General features: G+C 44.3%; 1 protein-coding gene across 3 annotated transcripts in view; it reads left to right on the top strand.

The window, feature by feature from the left end:
* The window catches only part of LOC106579545 (carboxypeptidase A6), a 41,253-nt gene extending 21,382 nt beyond the window's left edge, over window positions 1–19,871 (top strand). For 2 of the 3 annotated variants that reach the window (XM_045702693.2, XM_082965968.1), the window contains exons 3-11: window positions 4,169–4,293; window positions 6,578–6,692; window positions 13,320–13,421; window positions 13,538–13,642; window positions 15,724–15,834; window positions 16,004–16,094; window positions 17,703–17,905; window positions 18,016–18,100; window positions 18,286–19,871. In XM_045702693.2, coding sequence (XP_045558649.2) covers window positions 4,169–4,293; window positions 6,578–6,692; window positions 13,320–13,421; window positions 13,538–13,642; window positions 15,724–15,834; window positions 16,004–16,094; window positions 17,703–17,905; window positions 18,016–18,100; window positions 18,286–18,515 — 1,167 coding nt within the window. In that variant the 3' untranslated portion in view covers window positions 18,516–19,871. The remainder of the gene's footprint in view (window positions 1–4,168; window positions 4,294–6,577; window positions 6,693–13,319; window positions 13,422–13,537; window positions 13,643–15,723; window positions 15,835–16,003; window positions 16,095–17,702; window positions 17,906–18,015; window positions 18,101–18,285) is intronic. The other variant, XM_082965969.1, reaches the window with a different exon arrangement.
* The last annotated feature ends 257 nt before the right edge of the window (window positions 19,872–20,128 follow it).

The raw sequence follows: 20,128 nt of genomic DNA, 5'->3' as shown, positions 1-20,128 counted from the left end.
CAGAGCTTCCGGCGACAGTTCCCAGTCCAGAGCTTCCGGCGACAGTTCCCAGTCCAGAGCTTCCGGCGACTGCCCCCAGTCCGGAGCCTCCTGAGACTGCCCCCAGTCCGGAGCCTCCTGAGACTGCCCCCAGTCCGGAGCCTCCTGAGACGGCCCCCAGTCCGGAGCCTCCTGAGACGGCCCCCAGTCCGGAGTCCAGAGTCTTCAGCGGCGGTCCGCAGTCCAGTACTTCCAGCGGCGGTCCGCAGTCCAGAACTTCCAGCGGCGGTCCGCAGTCCAGAACTTCCAGCGGCGGTCCGCAGTCCAGAACCTCCAGCGGCAGTCGGCAGTCCAGAACCCCCGGTGATGATCCACAGTCCGGTGACACAAAATCGGAGGGATCAGCGGGCGGAGTGGGGGTTACGCCCTGAACCGGAGCCGCCTCCTCTGTAGGAGGATCTGCGGGATGAGAAGGTTCTGCTTACTGCACCAGAGCCGCCGTATTTCTATGTTGGGGTTTTGTTTGGGATGATCTCCAATATGTATTGCATAGTTTCACAGTGTAAATAAAATGTGGGACGACACACACGCTCCGCTTCTCCTTACGACAACCGTGACATTAGTAGAACGGTAAAATAGGCCATGATAAAACCAAAAGAGAACCATAGTAATCATAATGTAGTTAGTGTACATTCTTCTTCTGGCTAATTTTACAGAGGGGTAAATGAGGCAGTTCACGGTGCAGTCAGAAAGGCATCTGGTTCATTGACCGTTGTAGTTGAAAAAACCTTCAAGCTCCCCGGAGAAGGCGAGAAAGCGTCTGCTGTGGCCTGTGACATTCCCAATACCATTTGGGAACAATTACACAGCAATGCCGAGAACACCGGTGACCTTCCTACTCTTTCCTTCCCTTGAAGATAAACTCCCAGCAGTGGGACTGATGTTATTAGTGAAGTATGAAAATGGGCCTGGATCCTGCCTGGGTGGTCAAGGTTAATATATGAAAACTGAGTCGAATTGATAAATTCACATTTGCCTGTGGATGCAGCCGTCCCAGTTTAGAATGTTTTGAGCAGTGGTGGGATATGTTGAGCAGTGTTTGTCAGTGGTGGGATATGTTGAACAGTGTTTGTCAGTGGTAGGATATGTTGAGCAGTGTTTGTCAGTGGTGGGATATGTTGAGCAGTGTTTGTCAGTGGTGGGATATGTTGAGCAGTGTTTGTCAGTGGTGGGATATGTTGAGCAGTGTTTGTCAGTGGTGGGATATGTTGAGCAGTGTTTGCCAGTGGTGGGATATGTTGAGCAGTGTTTGTCAGTGGTGGGATATGTTGAGCAGTGTTTGCCAGTGGTGGGATATGTTGAGCAGTGTTTGTCAGTGGTGGGATATGTTGAGCAGTGTTTGCCAGTGGTGGGATATGTTGAGCAGTGTTTGCCAGTGGTGGGATATGTTGAGCAGTGTTTGCCAGTGGTGGGATATGTTGAGCCGTGTTTGTCAGTGGTGGGATATGTTGAGCAGTGTTTGTCAGTGGTGGGATATGTTGAACAGTGTTTGTCAGTGGTGGGATATGTTGAGCAGTGTTTGCCAGTGGTGGGATATGTTGAGCAGTGTTTGTCAGTGGTGGGATATGTTGAGCAGTGTTTGTCAGTGGTGGGATATGTTGAGCAGTGTTTGTCAGTGGTGGGATATGTTGAGCAGTGTTTGTCAGTGGTGGGATATGTTGAGCAGTGTTTGTCAGTGGTGGGATATGTTGAGCCGTGTTTGTCAGTGGTGGGATATGTTGAGCAGTGTTTGTCAGTGGTGGGATATGTTGAACAGTGTTTGTCAGTGGTGGGATATGTTGAGCAGTGTTTGCCAGTGGTGGGATATGTTGAGCAGTGTTTGTCAGTGGTGGGATATGTTGAGCAGTGTTTGTCAGTGGTGGGATATGTTGAGCAGTGTTTGTCAGTGGTGGGCTGTCATTAGTTGGTTTGGCTTTGGCTGTTATGGACTGTGTTTGGTCGTATTTCACGGCTATGGGCTATTTGGTAGTGTTTGAGATATGTTTGGGGTGTGTTGGGAACTGTTTGGGCTGTTATAGTTATCCTTAGCAAGGTTCAGATAGATGTAGGATCTTAATTTGATCACCCTTTTTCAAGAGAAATGTCCTGCAGTACATTTTAAACGTTTAATGTATTTGAGGTTTAAAAATGCTTTTGAATGTATCAACCCCCACAATAATGTCCATTAATTATAATCAACATAATAATTGACATTTCCTGTTGCTGCAGGATTAGAAGTGTAGCAAACTGGCTCAAATTAAGATCCTACATCTGTGTTAGGGTTCAGGGTTGGGCTGAACTGTCCTGACAACCAGAAATACTAGCTCAGAGAAACAAGGGACAGATAGGGGGAAAGGTCAACTGACGACTAAATAACCAGATATTGTTTGGTGGACCCCCCATGTTGGTCTTGGTCTGGCCTGAGTCTGTGTCTAAGGAGGGACAGTGGGCCTGAAGACCCTGGAGATGGCGGCTACTGTTTGGACAGCTGCTGTTGAGACATGTTTTTCTTAGTTTATCCGCGTTGTGCCAAAGTCACACTCCTCACCTTCACAGAGAGTGAAGCCAAACAGAGAGAGGCCCTTGAGTGTCACAATATTTAATTGTTGATTCTTATAAATGGATGCCTGTCCACAAAAATACTGAATATGTTGTGCTAGAAATTGTGATATAAGTAAAGATGTTCCCTTCCGTGCTTTGAATTGTTGATACTGAGACCGTCAAGTGCTACGTCTTATGATAGATCTGTCTAGTGTCAAATGATAGATTGGTCTAGCTTCTCCTGAATCATAAACACTCCAATTGAATTTCACCTTAGTTGCCTTTTGTAGGAGCCAAACGTCTCCAATATGTCTCAGAACTGAACTAACTCTGCAGTAGGCCCACTACCTTCCTTTACTCCTCAGGATTGCCATAAACCATAACAAAACTACCTCAATCTAAAGGTATCCTATAACCGCAAATAAAATCATGTAAACAATCAAGTGATAAAGGATCTAATCCACTGGGATTATATTTCCTAATAAAGCCAAGGAATGCATCTATAAGAGCCTTTACTGTAAACAATTATTGAAAACCGTAACTTGGATCATAGGAGGGCTTCGTAGAGTGAACCATGTTATCTGATAGTGATACACAAGTGATGCTTGGGCATGTGCTGTTTGATTTGTGAGACCAACAAAGAGATGGAGATGTGGAAACATTTACAGTAACAATAGTGCTCTTGGTCATTTGGAAATGCAGCATATAAATTGCAACCGTATCCATTTATGTTGGCTTGGAGTAGCAGAGAAAAGCTGAGGGACCCCATACCATTCACATGTGGAACGTTTTTTTTTACCCCTTGTAGCTTGTAGTTTATTTCAAAGCGGGTGCATGGCTTTCTGTTAACTATTAAATTAATGATCTCTTAATAGGCATTTGTGCCAGTCTGTATGATTCTACTCCCGTACTGAAACCAGAGCCAGCTGGAGCTATGAGACGCTCAGTTCCCGTCAAAGTAAATCACTGAATCGCTTATTCATGATCCCAAAAAGGTTTATTTTAGAGCGTGGTTGGTTATTATCTTTATGTAAAACCTTGGTTTTGGAGAGCATCAATGGCTGGTCCAGGGTCGACATATCTGTGTTTATTTGGCTGCTAATAGCTGGCTAATGTGTAGGTTATACCAGCTCCAGCTAGCGGTGCTATTTCTTGGCAGGAACTGAAAGGAGAGGCTTTGCTGGCTGCTAACCTGGGGTCAAACAGCAGGGTGTGGGATGTAGAAGGCAGGGGGATGGCTTGACTGGGCTATTAATTGTGTGTGTGTGTGTGTGTGTGTGTGTGTGTGTGTGTGTGTGGTCATCAGCATTCCCTTGACCTGCTCGTCAATCCGTAACCCATAGCATTGATCTCGACTCCAGGTCATAGTGTGCTGTGGAGAACAGCCTTGAATGTTAAAGCTTTGCTATTGTCTATCTCCCCAGAAGCCCTGGGTTTATTAGCAGGAGGAACTGTGGGTTCAGGAAGGGGAGCAAGGTTGTTTGGGTGGTGCAGGAGTGTCTCACCATGTCTTACGGACAATCTGTGTGTGTCCGTGGATCCCTATTACTAACTCTCTCTCTGTGTCTCGGTCTCTGTCTCTCTCTCTCTCTCTCTCTCTCCCTCTCAGGTCGACCTATGGCAGCCCAACAGTGCCTCTCTGATCCGACACAATGCCACTGTGGACGTGCACGTGAGACGGAACGACACACGAGGGCTACGGACACGCCTCCAGAGAGAACACATAGATTTTAAGTAAGGGCTTAGAGACTACTCCATATTTCACCCTGAACAGTAAAGACAATGACCATCATAACACCAGAGCCATTCCTAGCCCGGTGCCCCTCCGCCTCACCACTCCCCCTGTCGTTAACCCATCCACCCCCACAGGAAGAGAAACATCTGTTCCCCAAAGGGTGTCGTGAGGTGCCTTTTCAAAGCACACATGCACACATGCACACACACAAAACACACACACAAACACGCACCACAACCCTATTCGCTTTCAAAAGCAGCCCTTTCATCTTTTCTCCCCATCAATCCTCACAATGATGGAGTTTATCAAAGAAGCCATAGCCAGAAATACTCCCATTGTCATCCCTATCCCCAGGGAAGACTTTTTACTCCTCTCTCTCTCTCTTTTGCTCTCGCTCTCTCTTGCTCTCGCTCTCTCTTGCTCTCGCTCTCTCTTGCTCTCGCTCTCTCTTGCTCTCGCTCTCTCTGGCTCGCTCTCTCTGTCTCTGGCTCTCTGTCTCTGGCTCTGGCTCTCTGTCTCTGGCTCTCTGTCTCTGGCCCTCTCTCTCTCTCTCTGGCCCTCTCTCTCTCTCTGGCCCTCTCTCTCTCTCTGGCCCTCTCTCTCTCTCTCTGGCCCTCTCTCTCTCTCTCTGACCCTCTCTCTCTGGCCCTCTCCCTCTCTCTCTCTCTCTCTCTCTCTGGCCCTCTCTCTCTCTCTCTCTCTCTCTGGCCCTCTCTCTCTCTCTCTCTCTCTCTCTGGCCCTCTCTCTCTCTCTCTCTGGCTCTCTCTCTCTCGCTCTCTGGCTCTCTCTCGCTCTGGCTCTCTCTCGCTCTGGCTCTCTCTCTCTCTGGCTCTCTCTCTGGCCCTGGCTCTCTCTCTGGCTCTCTCTCTGGCCCTCGCTCTCTCTCTGGCTCTCTCTCTGGCCCTCGCTCTCTCTCTGGCTCTCTCTCTGGCTCTCTCGCTCGCTCTCTCTCTGGCTCTCTGGCTCGCTCTCTCTCTGGCTCTCTCTCTCTCTCTGGCTCTCTCTCTGGCTCTCTCTCTGGCTCTCTCTCTGGCTCTCTCTCTGGCTCTCTCTCTGGCTCTCTCTCTGGCTCTCTCTCTCGCTCTCTCTCTGGCTCTCTGGCTCGCTCGCTCTCTGGCTCGCTCGCTCTGTGGCTCGCTCACTCTGTGGCTCGCTCGCTCGCTGGCTCGCTCGCTCTCTGGCTCGCTCGCTCTCTGGCTCGCTCGCTCTCTTGCTCTCTCTCGCTCTCCTCTCTTTCGCTCTCCTCTCTTTCGCTCTCACTCGCTCTCCTCTCTTTCTCTCTCGCTCGCTCTCCTGTCTTGCTCGCTCGCTCTCTCTTGCTCTCGCTCTCTCTTTCTCTCTCGCTCTCCTCTTGCTCTTTCTCTTTCTCTCTCCTCTTTCTCTCGCTCTCTCTCTTGCTCTCTCTCTCTCACGCTCTTTTGCTCTCTCATCTCTCCTTCCTTTGACTATTCATAGATGTATATTTCCTCAGTATGGGCCGGGGAGCCACAGAGATCTGAGGCTGGTGGGGTGATGGGTTTCAGTATTTACAGTCTGAGAGCGTTTGGGGGATAATTTGTATTAGATGGAAAAAGCTATGGGTGATGGGTTCACATGAGAGGGGACTAAAATCACGCATCTTATCTGGAAAATACAATTGCGTGTAGTTATTCATAAAATGTAATGCATTCAAACACTTTGATTTCTGTCCACATTTTTCTGTTTTGTCGTCCTGTGGTCAATGTTAGCTGAGCTAGACTATGACAAAACTACTCTCATCTCATTTGTGAAGAGAGACGTTTTCTCAAAGAATGTCAATGACAGATGTAGCCTTTCCTGATGTTATGATAATAGTTTTTACCAAATAAGTGAATGTGACTCATCAAATACAACAAATTCATGGACAGCATGAAGAATACAAACCTAGTAGACTGTCTGCACGCTGTCTCTCCACGCTAGGACACGCTGTCTCTCCGTGCAAGGACACGCTGTCTCTCCGTGCAAGGACACGCTGTCTCTCCGTGCAAGGACACGCTGTCTCTCCGTGCTAGGACACGCTGTCTCTCCGTGCTAGGACACGCTGTCTCTCCACGCTAGGACACGCTGTCTCTCCACGCTAGGACACGCTGTCTCTCCACACAAAGACACGCTGTCTCTCCACAGAAGGACAAAGTCACTGGTCTCTCTGCTTAGTTTTCTTACTTGAATAAACAAAGTTATGATAAGAGGACGATCATCAAGACTAAAATGTATTTTCAATAAAAACATGACCCTAAAACACACTGATGCTCCTCTCTCCACAGGGTGTTCATATCTAACCTTCAGAAGGAAATTGAAAAGCAGACAGGACATCGCTCTTCCCGCAAGAGGAGGTCTGAATCCCAATATGACTATGAGGTGTACCACTCTCTGGAGGAGGTAGGTGGGAGACACACACACATACACATACACATACACACACACACACACACACTTTTCACCCCAAACCCACAGCTCTTTGCTGTTTATTTCCCTCGAGAAACCGGGAGTCTTTGAGATGTGTGCATTTGCATCCAGCTTCCTGAATATTGAATCTATGATCCCCATTGTCAGTATTCAAGCACATTTCATATCTTAAGTCTCTATTGTGATACATCTTGAACCTTTTGAAGTGGGCAAAAAACATCCCTTTACATTCACCATCTGTATGTAGCATGGCCATACGTTCTCTACACACCATTCTAGAGAGGGGGAAATACTTTCCATCACCTCCGTCCAGGGCTGTTAGATTAAGGGTCTGTATTTCAGTGTGTTAGATTAAGGGTCTGAATTTCAGTGTGTTAGATTAAGGGTCTGAATTTCAGTGTGTTAGATTAAGGGTCTGTAGTTCAGTGTGTTAGATTAAGGGTCTGTAGTTCAGTGTGTTAGATTAAGGGTCTGTATAGTTCAGTGTGTTAGATTAAGGGTCTGTATAGTTCAGTGTGTTAGATTAAGGGTCTGTATAGTTCAGTGTGTTAGATTAAGGGTCTGTATGGTTCAGTGTGTTAGATTAAGGGTCTGTATAGTTCAGTGTGTTAGATTAAGGGTCTGTATGGTTCAGTGTGTTAGATTAAGGGTCTGTATGGTTCAGTGTGTTAGATTAAGGGTCTGTATGGTTCAGTGTGTTAGATTAAGGGTCTGTATGGTTCAGTGTGTTAGATTAAGGGTCTGTATAGTTCAGTGTGTTAGATTAAGGGTCTGTATAGTTCAGTGTGTTAGATTAAGGGTCTGTATAGTTCAGTGTGTTAGATTAAGGGTCTGTATAGTTCAGTGTGTTAGATTAAGGGTCTGTATGGTTCAGTGTGTTAGATTAAGGGTCTGTATAGTTCAGTGTGTTAGATTAAGGGTCTGTATAGTTCAGTGTGTTAGATTAAGGGTCTGTATGGTTCAGTGTGTTAGATTAAGGGTCTGTATGGTTCAGTGTGTTAGATTAAGGGTCTGTATGGTTCAGTGTGTTAGATTAAGGGTCTGTATAGTTCAGTGTGTTAGATTAAGGGTCTGTATGGCTCAGTGTGTTAGATTAAGGGTCTGTATAGTTCAGTGTGTTAGATTAAGGGTCTGTATAGTTCAGTGTGTTAGATTAAGGGTCTGTAGTTCAGTGTGTTAGATTAAGGGTCTGTATAGTTCAGTGTGTTAGATTAAGGGTCTGTATAGTTCAGTGTGTTAGATTAAGGGTCTGTATGGTTCAGTGTGTTAGATTAAGGGTCTGTATGGTTCAGTGTGTTAGATTAAGGGTCTGTAGTTCAGTGTGTTAGATTAAGGGTCTGTATAGTTCAGTGTGTTAGATTAAGGGTCTGTATAGTTCAGTGTGTTAGATTAAGGGTCTGTATGGTTCAGTGTGTTAGATTAAGGGTCTGTATAGTTCAGTGTGTTAGATTAAGGGTCTGTATGGTTCAGTGTGTTAGATTAAGGGTCTGTATAGTTCAGTGTGTTAGATTAAGGGTCTGTATGGTTCAGTGTGTTAGATTAAGGGTCTGTATAGTTCAGTGTGTTAGATTAAGGGTCTGTATAGTTCAGTGTGTTAGATTAAGGGTCTGTATGGTTCAGTGTGTTAGATTAAGGGTCTGTATAGTTCAGTGTGTTAGATTAAGGGTCTGTATAGTTCAGTGTGTTAGATTAAGGGTCTGTAGTTCAGTGTGTTAGATTAAGGGTCTGTATGGTTCAGTGTGTTAGATTAAGGGTCTGTAGTTCAGTGTGTTAGATTAAGGGTCTGTATAGTTCAGTGTGTTAGATTAAGGGTCTGTAGTTCAGTGTGTTAGATTAAGGGTCTGTATAGTTCAGTGTGTTAGATTAAGGGTCTGTATGGTTCAGTGTGTTAGATTAAGGGTCTGTATAGTTCAGTGTGTTAGATTAAGGGTCTGTATAGTTCAGTGTGTTAGATTAAGGGTCTGTAGTTCAGTGTGTTAGATTAAGGGTCTGTATGGTTCAGTGTGTTAGATTAAGGGTCTGTAGTTCAGTGTGTTAGATTAAGGGTCTGTATAGTTCAGTGTGTTAGATTAAGGGTCTGTAGTTCAGTGTGTTAGATTAAGGGTCTGTAGTTCAGTGTGTTAGATTAAGGGTCTGTATGGTTCAGTGTGTTAGATTAAGGGTCTGTATGGTTCAGTGTGTTAGATTAAGGGTCTGTATGGATCAGTGTGTTAGATTAAGGGTCTGTATGGTTCAGTGTGTTAGATTAAGGGTCTGTATGGTTCAGTGTGTTAGATTAAGGGTCTGTATAGTTCAGTGTGTTAGATTAAGGGTCTGTATGGTTCAGTGTGTTAGATTAAGGGTCTGTATAGTTCAGTGTGTTAGATTAAGGGTCTGTATGGTTCAGTGTGTTAGATTAAGGGTCTGTATGGTTCAGTGTGTTAGATTAAGGGTCTGTATGGTTCAGTGTGTTAGATTAAGGGTCTGTATGGTTCAGTGTGTTAGATTAAGGGTCTGTATAGTTCAGTGTGTTAGATTAAGGGTCTGTATGGTTCAGTGTGTTAGATTAAGGGTCTGTATAGTTCAGTGTGTTAGATTAAGGGTCTGTAGTTCAGTGTGTTAGATTAAGGGTCTGTATGGTTCAGTGTGTTAGATTAAGGGTCTGTATAGTTCAGTGTGTTAGATTAAGGGTCTGTATGGTTCAGTGTGTTAGATTAAGGGTCTGTATAGTTCAGTGTGTTAGATTAAGGGTCTGTATGGTTCAGTGTGTTAGATTAAGGGTCTGTATAGTTCAGTGTGTTAGATTAAGGGTCTGTATAGTTCAGTGTGTTAGATTAAGGGTCTGTATGGTTCAGTGTGTTAGATTAAGGGTCTGTATAGTTCAGTGTGTTAGATTAAGGGTCTGTATAGTTCAGTGTGTTAGATTAAGGGTCTGTATGGTTCAGTGTGTTAGATTAAGGGTCTGTATAGTTCAGTGTGTTAGATTAAGGGTCTGTAGTTCAGTGTGTTAGATTAAGGGTCTGTATAGTTCAGTGTGTTAGATTAAGGGTCTGTAGTTCAGTGTGTTAGATTAAGGGTCTGTATAGTTCAGTGTGTTAGATTAAGGGTCTGTATGGTTCAGTGTGTTAGATTAAGGGTCTGTATGGTTCAGTGTGTTAGATTAAGGGTCTGTATAGTTCAGTGTGTTAGATTAAGGGTCTGTATAGTTCAGTGTGTTAGATTAAGGGTCTGTAGTTCAGTGTGTTAGATTAAGGGTCTGTATGGTTCAGTGTGTTAGATTAAGGGTCTGTAGTTCAGTGTGTTAGATTAAGGGTCTGTATGGTTCAGTGTGTTAGATTAAGGGTCTGTATGGTTCAGTGTGTTAGATTAAGGGTCTGTATAGTTCAGTGTGTTAGATTAAGGGTCTGTATAGTTCAGTGTGTTAGATTAAGGGTCTGTAGTTCAGTGTGTTAGATTAAGGGTCTGTATGGTTCAGTGTGTTAGATTAAGGGTCTGTATGGTTCAGTGTGTTAGATTAAGGGTCTGTATGGTTCAGTGTGTTAGATTAAGGGTCTGTATGGTTCAGTGTGTTAGATTAAGGGTCTGTATAGTTCAGTGTGTTAGATTAAGGGTCTGTATGGTTCAGTGTGTTAGATTAAGGGTCTGTATAGTTCAGTGTGTTAGATTAAGGGTCTGTATGGTTCAGTGTGTTAGATTAAGGGTCTGTATAGTTCAGTGTGTTAGATTAAGGGTCTGTATAGTTCAGTGTGTTAGATTAAGGGTCTGTATGGTTCAGTGTGTTAGATTAAGGGTCTGTATAGTTCAGTGTGTTAGATTAAGGGTCTGTATGGTTCAGTGTGTTAGATTAAGGGTCTGTATAGTTCAGTGTGTTAGATTAAGGGTCTGTATAGTTCAGTGTGTTAGATTAAGGGTCTGTATAGTTCAGTGTGTTAGATTAAGGGTCTGTATGGTTCAGTGTGTTAGATTAAGGGTCTGTATGGTTCAGTGTGTTAGATTAAGGGTCTGTATGGTTCAGTGTGTTAGATTAAGGGTCTGTATGGTTCAGTGTGTTAGATTAAGGGTCTGTAGTTCAGTGTGTTAGATTAAGGGTCTGTATGGTTCAGTGTGTTAGATTAAGGGTCTGTATAGTTCAGTGTGTTAGATTAAGGGTCTGTATAGTTCAGTGTGTTAGATTAAGGGTCTGTATAGTTCAGTGTGTTAGATTAAGGGTCTGTATAGTTCAGTGTGTTAGATTAAGGGTCTGTATAGTTCAGTGTGTTAGATTAAGGGTCTGTATGGTTCAGTGTGTTAGATTAAGGGTCTGTATAGTTCAGTGTGTTAGATTAAGGGTCTGTATGGTTCAGTGTGTTAGATTAAGGGTCTGTAGTTCAGTGTGTTAGATTAAGGGTCTGTATGGTTCAGTGTGTTAGATTAAGGGTCTGTATGGTTCAGTGTGTTAGATTAAGGGTCTGTATAGTTCAGTGTGTTAGATTAAGGGTCTGTATAGTTCAGTGTGTTAGATTAAGGGTCTGTATAGTTCAGTGTGTTAGATTAAGGGTCTGTATAGTTCAGTGTGTTAGATTAAGGGTCTGTATGGTTCAGTGTGTTAGATTAAGGGTCTGTATAGTTCAGTGTGTTAGATTAAGGGTCTGTATGGTTCAGTGTGTTAGATTAAGGGTCTGTAGTTCAGTGTGTTAGATTAAGGGTCTGTATGGTTCAGTGTGTTAGATTAAGGGTCTGTATGGTTCAGTGTGTTAGATTAAGGGTCTGTATAGTTCAGTGTGTTAGATTAAGGGTCTGTATGGTTCAGTGTGTTAGATTAAGGGTCTGTAGTTCAGTGTGTTAGATTAAGGGTCTGTATAGTTCAGTGTGTTAGATTAAGGGTCTGTATAGTTCAGTGTGTTAGATTAAGGGTCTGTATGGTTCAGTGTGTTAGATTAAAGGAAAACATAGGGGTAACTGAGTGGGTGTGAAGACACATGGAAGGAATTGAATGGTTATATTACCACAGTGGGGACCTATGTGATATCAGCTCCAGGGTGTGTGTGTGTGTGTGTGTGTGTGTGTGTGTGTGTGTGTGTGTGTGTGTGTGTGTGTGTGTGTGCCTACAACAAAGATTTACTGCCTGGCGTGAAATGTGAAGGCCTACTGTTATAGGATGGCCTATCCTGGTGCCTTGTTATCTGATAGCCTGGCTTACCCTGGTGCCTTGTTATCTGATAGCCTGGCTTACCCTGGTGCCTTGTTATCTGATAGCCTGGCTTACCCTGGTGCCTTGTTATCTGATAGCCTGGCTTACCCTGGTGCCTTGTTATCTGATAGCCTGGCTTATCCTGGTGCCTTGTTATCTGATAGCCTGGCTTACCCTGGTGCCTTGTTTATCTGATAGGCTGGCTTACCCTGGTGCCTTGTTATCTGATAGCCTGGCTTACCCTGGTGCCTTGTTATCTGATAGCCTGGCTTACCCTGGTGCCTTGTTATCTGATAGGCTGGCCTATCCTGGTGCCTTGTTTATCTGATAGGCTGGCTTACCCTGGTGCCTTGTTATCTGATAGGCTGGCTTACCCTGGTGCCTTGTTATCTGATAGGCTGGCTTACCCTGGTGCCTTGTTATCTGATAGGCTGGCTTACCCTGGTGCCTTGTTATCTGATAGCCTGGTTTACCCTGGTGCCTTGTTATCTGATAGCCTGGCTTACCCTGGTGCCTTGTTATCTGATAGGCTGGTTTACCCTGGTGCCTTGTTATCTGATAGCCTGGCTTACCCTGGTGCCTTGTTATCTGATAGCCTGGCTTACCCTGGTGCCTTGTTTATCTGATAGGCTGGCTTACCCTGGTGCCTTGTTTATCTGATAGGCTGGCTTACCCTGGTGCCTTGTTATCTGATAGGCTGGCTTACCCTGGTGCCTTGTTATCTGATAGCCTGGCTTACCCTGGTGCCTTGTTATCTGATAGGCTGGTTTACCCTGGTGCCTTGTTATCTGATAGGCTGGTTTACCCTGGTGCCTTGTTATCTGATAGCCTGGCTTACCCTGGTGCCTTGTTATCTGATAGGCTGGTTTACCCTGGTGCCTTGTTATCTGATAGGCTGGTTTACCCTGGTGCCTTGTTATCTGATAGGCTGGTTTACCCTGGTGCCTTGTTATCTGATAGCCTGGTTTACCCTGGTGCCTTGTTATCTGATAGCCTGGCTTACCCTGGTGCCTTGTTATCTGATAGGCTGGCCTATCCTGGTGCCTTGTTTATCTGATAGGCTGGCTTACCCTGGTGCCTTGTTTATCTGATAGCCTGGTTTACCCTGGTGCCTTGTTTATCTGATAGCCTGGCTTACCCTGGTGCCTTGTTATCTGATAGGCTGGTTTACCCTGGTGCCTTGTTTATCTGATAGCCTGGCTTACCCTGGTGCCTTGTTATCTGATAGGCTGGTTTACCCTGGTGCCTTGTTTATCTGATAGCCTGGCTTACCCTGGTGCCTTGTTATCTGATAGCCTGGTTTACCCTGGTGCCTTGTTATCTGATAGCCTGGTTTACCCTGGTGCCTTGTTATCTGATAGCCTGGTTTACCCTGGTGCCTTGTTATCCTCATTCTAATGGCTAAATGACCATATCATTAGTCTTTTAGCTTTTTGAATTTCTCTACTCAGATCCAGAGTTGGATGTTTGAGATGAACAGGACACATCGTCACCTGGTGGACATGTTCTCTATAGGGAGGTCATATGAAGGCAGACCCCTCTATATACTCCAGGTAGGAGACACACACACACACACACACACACACACACACACACACACACACACACACACACACACACACACACACACACACACACTATGTTGGTTAACTGACTGTTGTCCTGTTAGCTAGGAAAGAGAACACGGTCCTATGAGAAGGCCGTGTGGATAGACTGTGGGGTCCACGCCAGAGAGTGGATTGGACCAGCCTTCTGTCAGTGGTTTGTCAAAGAGGTAAGTTCCTTTTGTCTGCCTTGTCAAGTCCTTGAGGGAAGCAGTGTCTGCTCTGCTGTGTTTTTACCTTGCTTTCTAATATGAGACTGACCAGTAGGACTGTGGTCCTGGAGGCTTGGAGTTGTGCACCTCTTACTTACTTACTTACTTACTGTAGGCAACATTGGAAATCACAGTGTTTTAACCTTTTTAAACCTGTGTTGCTCTGTAGTCAAATTAGTCCATACGTGAGCAGTTTCACAATCCAACTGATCTGAACAACACTTTGGTTGTTGAACGTCTCCAAAATAATATCTGGGGAAGCTGCTGCCTGCCGTCTGTCCCTGGTGCTGTCTGCCTCTGGTGCTGTCTGCCTCTGGTGCCGTCTGCCTCTGGTGCCGTCTGCCTCTGGTGCCGTCTGCCCCTGGTGCCGTCTGCCTCTGGTGCCGTCTGCCTCTGGTGCTGTCTGCCCCTGGTGCTGTCTGCCTCTGGTGTTGTCTGCCTCTGGTGTTGTCTGCCTCTGGTGCTGTCTGCCTCTGGTGCTGTCTGCCTCCGGTGCTGTCTGTCCCTGGTGCAGTCTGCCTCTGGTGCCGTCTGCCTCTGGTGCCGTCTGCCTCTGGTGCCGTCTGCCTCTGGTGCCGTCTGCCTCTGGTGCCGTCTGTCCCTGGTGCCGTCTGCCTCTGGTGCCGTCTGTCCCTGGTGCCGTCTGCCTCTGGTGCCGTCTGCCTCTGGTGCCGTCTGCCTCTGGTGCCGTCTGCCTCTGGTGCCGTCTGCCTCTGGTGCCGTCTGCCTCTGGTGCCGTCTGCCTCTGGTGCTGAATCACTACTATATGCATCAGTCAAACTCTCTTGTCAACATAGTGAACATCTGTCAAATGTAGTTGCACAATGTTGTAGACATTTCAGAGGGCCTGTTCAAGATTAAAACAATGTGAAACATTGTGTAACCTTTGGCTCTTGAACACACCCCGGACGTTCAGTTGCATCCAATCACCACCAGCATGACTTATCAATATCCTCTGCAGTTAATTAGTGGAACTGTCATAACTAACACACACACACACACACACACACACACACACACACACACACCCCAACACACACACACCCCAACACACACACACCCCAACACACACACACACACACACACATTTCTGGCTGTACTCTGTATATCCTGTCTCTGTTTGGAACCCTTACAACCATTTCAACAGAGAGCAGGGAGAGTGAAGCATCACACATGATTAGGTCAAATGGAATCATCCCAAACTATCTTGAAATGCCAGACCTCTACTATAACATTGTTAGACCATAGCATATCATGTCTAGCAGGGGATTATGTAACTCCAGATGAGTGCGTACAAGGAGGGTATTGAGAGACATTGAGAGTTTGTACAAGGACACACTTATGATGGAGAAGACCAATGTGCTGTGGAGGTCAGTAGCGTTAATATCTAACTTTGGCCACTTGGGGGCAGAGCTCTGTCTCTCTACAAGTCTACAAAATCAGATTAACCTTGGCCTGAGCCTGATTACCGTGAAGGTACAGTATTACCTCACCAACAATCTGCTTTCTCCAATCCTCCACTGGAGCCTGAGTCAATTAACACACTCCTGGGGTAACGTGTGTCTGTCTGTAGTAGTCCTCTACCTCAGTGAAACTGTTCAGTCACAGGTGTGTCTTATCATTGGCTAATCCTCTGCCATTACCCCCACTGGTCCCCTCATACAATTATTGTATAGACATCAAATGGAGTGTGACCACCCTTGGGATAGTTTGGGATTTTTATGTATCTGTGTCCAGTATGAAGGAAGTTAGAGGTCTTTTTTATCCTAACCGACTTACAGTCATGAGTGCATTATTATTTTTTACCTATGGGTGGTCCCAGGAATCGAACCCACTATACTCTACCAACTGAGCTACAGGTGACCACTTACTGCCTACATTCTCCATTCCCACTCCACACTACCTTAGTACTATTAATTCTGAATTATTATTCACCAACTGGAAAGTATTCTGACTGGTGAAATACACAGGTGATATAGCTTATGGTTCATTGTGATCATGTTACCTGTAATGGTATTATAAACCTGTTGTTGCTGTAGGCTCTGCATTCCTACCAGTATGACTCTGTGATGAGACGACTGATGAACCAGCTCAACTTTTACATCATGCCTGTCTTCAACGTTGACGGATATCACTTCAGCTGGACTACGGTAGCTACAAATACCCTTCTCTCTCTCTCTCCCTGCCCTAGCTAGCGTTTGACACAACCCATGTATTTAAGGAGACATGTTATTAATATCTTCATAGCTACTTTGTGTCACTGTATGCACCGTATGTGGATAGACTATGGTTGCCAGTGGTAATTATTTTGGCCCCCAGGATCGTTTCTGGAGAAAAACCAGGTCCAAAAACGCCAAGTACCACTGCAGAGGTGTTGACGCCAACAGGAACTGGAAAGTCAAATGGTGTGGTGAGTTTATTTTTTAAACTATCCTGTATGGAGGCCCCAATAATGAAACTATTTAAGAGACAGTGGTGTGTGTGTCTTTCCTCTCTCTGTCCTCTGGTTTTCCTTCCCATACTGTTGGGAGATGTGTCTCCTGGCGCTCTGCCTGCTTAATTAGTGTAAGCTGTGGATTAAATGTTTGTGTGGTGATGACACCACCCGTTTGATATGATTTTGGTGGTGCTGAGCTGGGGGTGGGGGGGGTCCTCTGGGGGGGTGGGCTGGTAATTCGTAACTCAGGGAGGTTGGTTTCATGTGTGGTAATTGGAATCTGAAATGAGAAAGGATAGATATTTACAGCAAAAAAAGAGAAGTAAAGGGTAACATAGGGTAATATATAAGGGCGCAACAGGGTAATATAGAAAGTGTGATACTAATTATCTCCAAGGTCTGTACAAGACACTGGCTGGTGTTAAAGATATTCTCGCATGTAGCAGATATGGCTATAGGCCCTGAGTTTTTCCTGACCGTGGGACCTAACCAGGAAAACTCTGGGCCCTTAAATCAAACCTGCTACATTGGATTATCCAGCTGCTGTAAATGCAGGCTAGAATACAATAAAAGATCCACTGCCTTGACCTTTAACCTGACCAGGAAAACTCTTGGCCCTAACTATAGCATGAAAAGAGGCCCTAATTATGAGAATAGGCAATAGGCAAATGGTTACTGAAGCATTTGTTTTTTTCTGGGAACCCATCATAGACTCTCAATGTTGGATGATACCAGGGGTAATTTACTGTCTAATTTGAATCCGTTAATTAATTTAGGATATTGTTTATCACGCTGTTTGAACTATACATAGACATGGCTCATTCCCTGTTGGATTTGCATATGCAAATGTTAATTAGACCCAGTGTTTTGAGGTGCTGCTTGTTGCTCACGGGCAAATCTCTTAGATCATGCTCAGTCTTGTCTGTCAGCAGGTTACACCAAGTTGAGATTCTCACATTTTATTTTTGGATTATTCATTTACATAATTCAAGGAGACATACTGTAGTTGGAGGGTTTGAATATTTGTGGATAGAATACATGCATATTGAAAAGCGAATGAGAAAGAGAGAGAGGCCATTTTGTGAGTTATCATGTATAAAACAATTGTTCGCAGGCAACTGTGTGACAGTTGGTCCTAAGAACATTTTGAATTGATAACAAAATGTCAACAGGCTGTGTGGAATAAAAATATGTCCTGGTGTGTTTCTAATGCTGTAACTCCCATTTACCATGAACAATTTGTCATCTAGCAGACGGCAGTCACTCTCACCCAGTGCAACTTACGTTACACCAAATGCACTCAAATAAGGAAGCTGAAACAACCGCATCCCGACATTTTTGTGTATTGTATCCTCTGCAATTTTTGGTATATGTATCTGTTGCCTGGTGTAAAACGTTTATGTATTTTAAATTGTCACATAAAATAAAATCAAACCTAACCCAATACTAATATCCTATTAAAAAAAAAATGTTTTGGGTATAATTCCAGTATAAACTCGTGTAACCTCTCTGTATGTACACCGCTTAATACTGTATGATCATACTAAGTAACAATACCTTCCCTGTTGTTCCCCCTACCAGAGGAGGGTGCATCCTCCCAGCCCTGTGATGACACGTACTGCGGACCCTTCCCCGAGTCCGAGCCGGAGGTCAAGGCGGTTGCCAAGTTCCTGCGCAAGCACAAGAAGCGTGTCAAGGCCTACATCTCCATCCACGCCTACGCCCAAATGTTGCTCTACCCCTACTCCTATAAATACGCCACCATCCCTAACTTCAACTGTGTGGTGAGAGACCGATCTGTGACCACAATCAATCAATGAATCAATGTTGTTCCAACACATATTGGAATTTAATAAATAATTGGAATGGAATGATTGTTTAACCCCTCTTACAGGAGTCAGCTGCACACAATGCAGTGACTGCCCTGTACTCTGCCTATGGAGTGAGGTATAGATATGGACCTGCCTCCACCACACTGTGTGAGTTATACACACGCTCTACTTCCTGACATTACCTTACTTCAGCAGAACACTGGAAAACACTCCGAACACTTTGATCGCATAATATTAAGATCAAATATTAGAATTCCTCCCATACACATGTTTACCTGTGGTAAAATCCCCTCCTTGAATCCAAACTGTTTTATTTCATCTGACTCCAACAGATGTCAGCTCAGGCAGCTCCATGGACTGGGCCTATCGGAACGGGATCCCTTATGCCTTTGCCTTTGAACTGCGGGACACAGGCTACTTTGGCTTCCTGTTACCTGAAGCCCTGATCAACCCCACCTGCACTGAGACCATGAGAGCAGTGAAGACCATCTCATCAGGCCTACTGAAGAAGTGTGAGACAGGGATGCATCAGCTGGACAGGGAGAGATATCCATATCTCTGAGATATACAGACAATTTTCTCTGCATCTGCTAGCAAATATCTACAGGCAGTGGGTTATTGTGTCAAAAAGGATTATGCGAGCCTTAAGGGGATAGTTCGGGATTTTATCTACTCACCTAGAGTGAGATTAAAATGTTTATGTATCTGCATGCAGTTTGAAAGAAGTTGCTAACTAGTTTTAGGGCAATTGCTAACTTGCTTTAGCGCAATGACTAAGTCTATGGGAACAGCTTGCATGCTAGCTGTTCCTATAGACTTCCAGTCATTTTGCTAATGCTAATTGGCATTGGCTCTTGAAATTATCTCTAACTTCCTTCATATTGGATGCAGATACATAAAAATCCCGAGCTGTCCCTTTAATGTTTACCCAAGAGTGGTCACACTCCCTTTTATGTCTGTATCTTAGAGGCTATAATAGTAGTACTTGAAAATGACCTCAAACAATTATTTAGATGTCAGATGACATAACTTCACCATGTACTATAATAACTCCACTATTTACAAAGCGTACAGCGGACATAAGCACTTGAATGCCATTTTCAAGAGACTGATATTGCATTTCACAGCACTTTTTTAAAACCAAGACTTTCTCCTGAATTTACTGTTTTCACCCTTCAAAACTTCACAATCTGGAGCACCATCAGCTAACTGCTAGATGTCTTCCAAATGTATTTTACATTAATTGTGGTAGAACATCAGCTTATTTAGCAAAGCAAATTTAGTTTCTATGGTACAAACAACAAGAATGCTATAGTATCATTAAAGGGATTGTTCACCCAAATTACAAAATTACATATTGGTTTCCTTACCCTGTAAGCAGTCTATGGACAAGGTATGACAGCACTCGAAGTTTTGGTTTTGTTTAGCTGGCCACTGTTTTGAAATACTAACTTTTGTCCAATGCAAGTCAATGGTACATATATTAACATTTTCACTCTTCATGTCCAAGTCATCCTAAAGTATCAAAAATGTATTGTGTAACTCAATTAGGTTACTAACAGATCATTTGGACATGAAGCGTGAAAATGCTAATATGTGACTTGCAATAGATTTTTCCACTAATGCAAAAAAAGTTAGCATTTCAAACAGTGGCCAGTTATACAAAACCAAAGCATGGATTGCTGTCATACCTTGTCCATAGACTGCTTACTTGGTGAGAATGTGTCATTTGAGTGAACTTTTCCTTTAACAAACTGCCTTCAAATGGACTTTACATCTCTTTATGCTTTTCAGTTGCTGACTTATATAGTCAGTGGTAAAGGACAAGTTTATCATTTTTTTAAAGCGGAAATGTTTACTTTTGATAGAAAGTGCCCAGGACATTTACTGAATTGTAATAAACGGTATTTCATTTTTATGAGGTTGTCACATGTGGATACTTTCGTTGTCATTACTAACATTATACGTATTTCAATAACATCATTTTACAGGAGTGTACAGGAGTGTAATATCATGGGTAACAGTGATGCAACAGCATATGTTTTCAAGGGATGCAATGAAGCAAGTTTAAAAGGTCAAAAAAACATATTGGCTCAACCTCGTCCCAATCCTGTCTCTTGCAGTTTTATTTGAGAACTGTCTGCTATTGTTATTTCCATAGTAATGAGCAAGTGT

This window comes from Salmo salar, chromosome 19 (genome assembly GCF_965601325.2).
Source record: "Salmo salar chromosome 19, fSalSal1, whole genome shotgun sequence".
NCBI lineage: Eukaryota > Metazoa > Chordata > Actinopteri > Salmoniformes > Salmonidae > Salmo > Salmo salar.
Note: the sequence above shows the minus strand (reverse complement) of the source record. Positions and strands in the feature narration are given on the sequence as shown.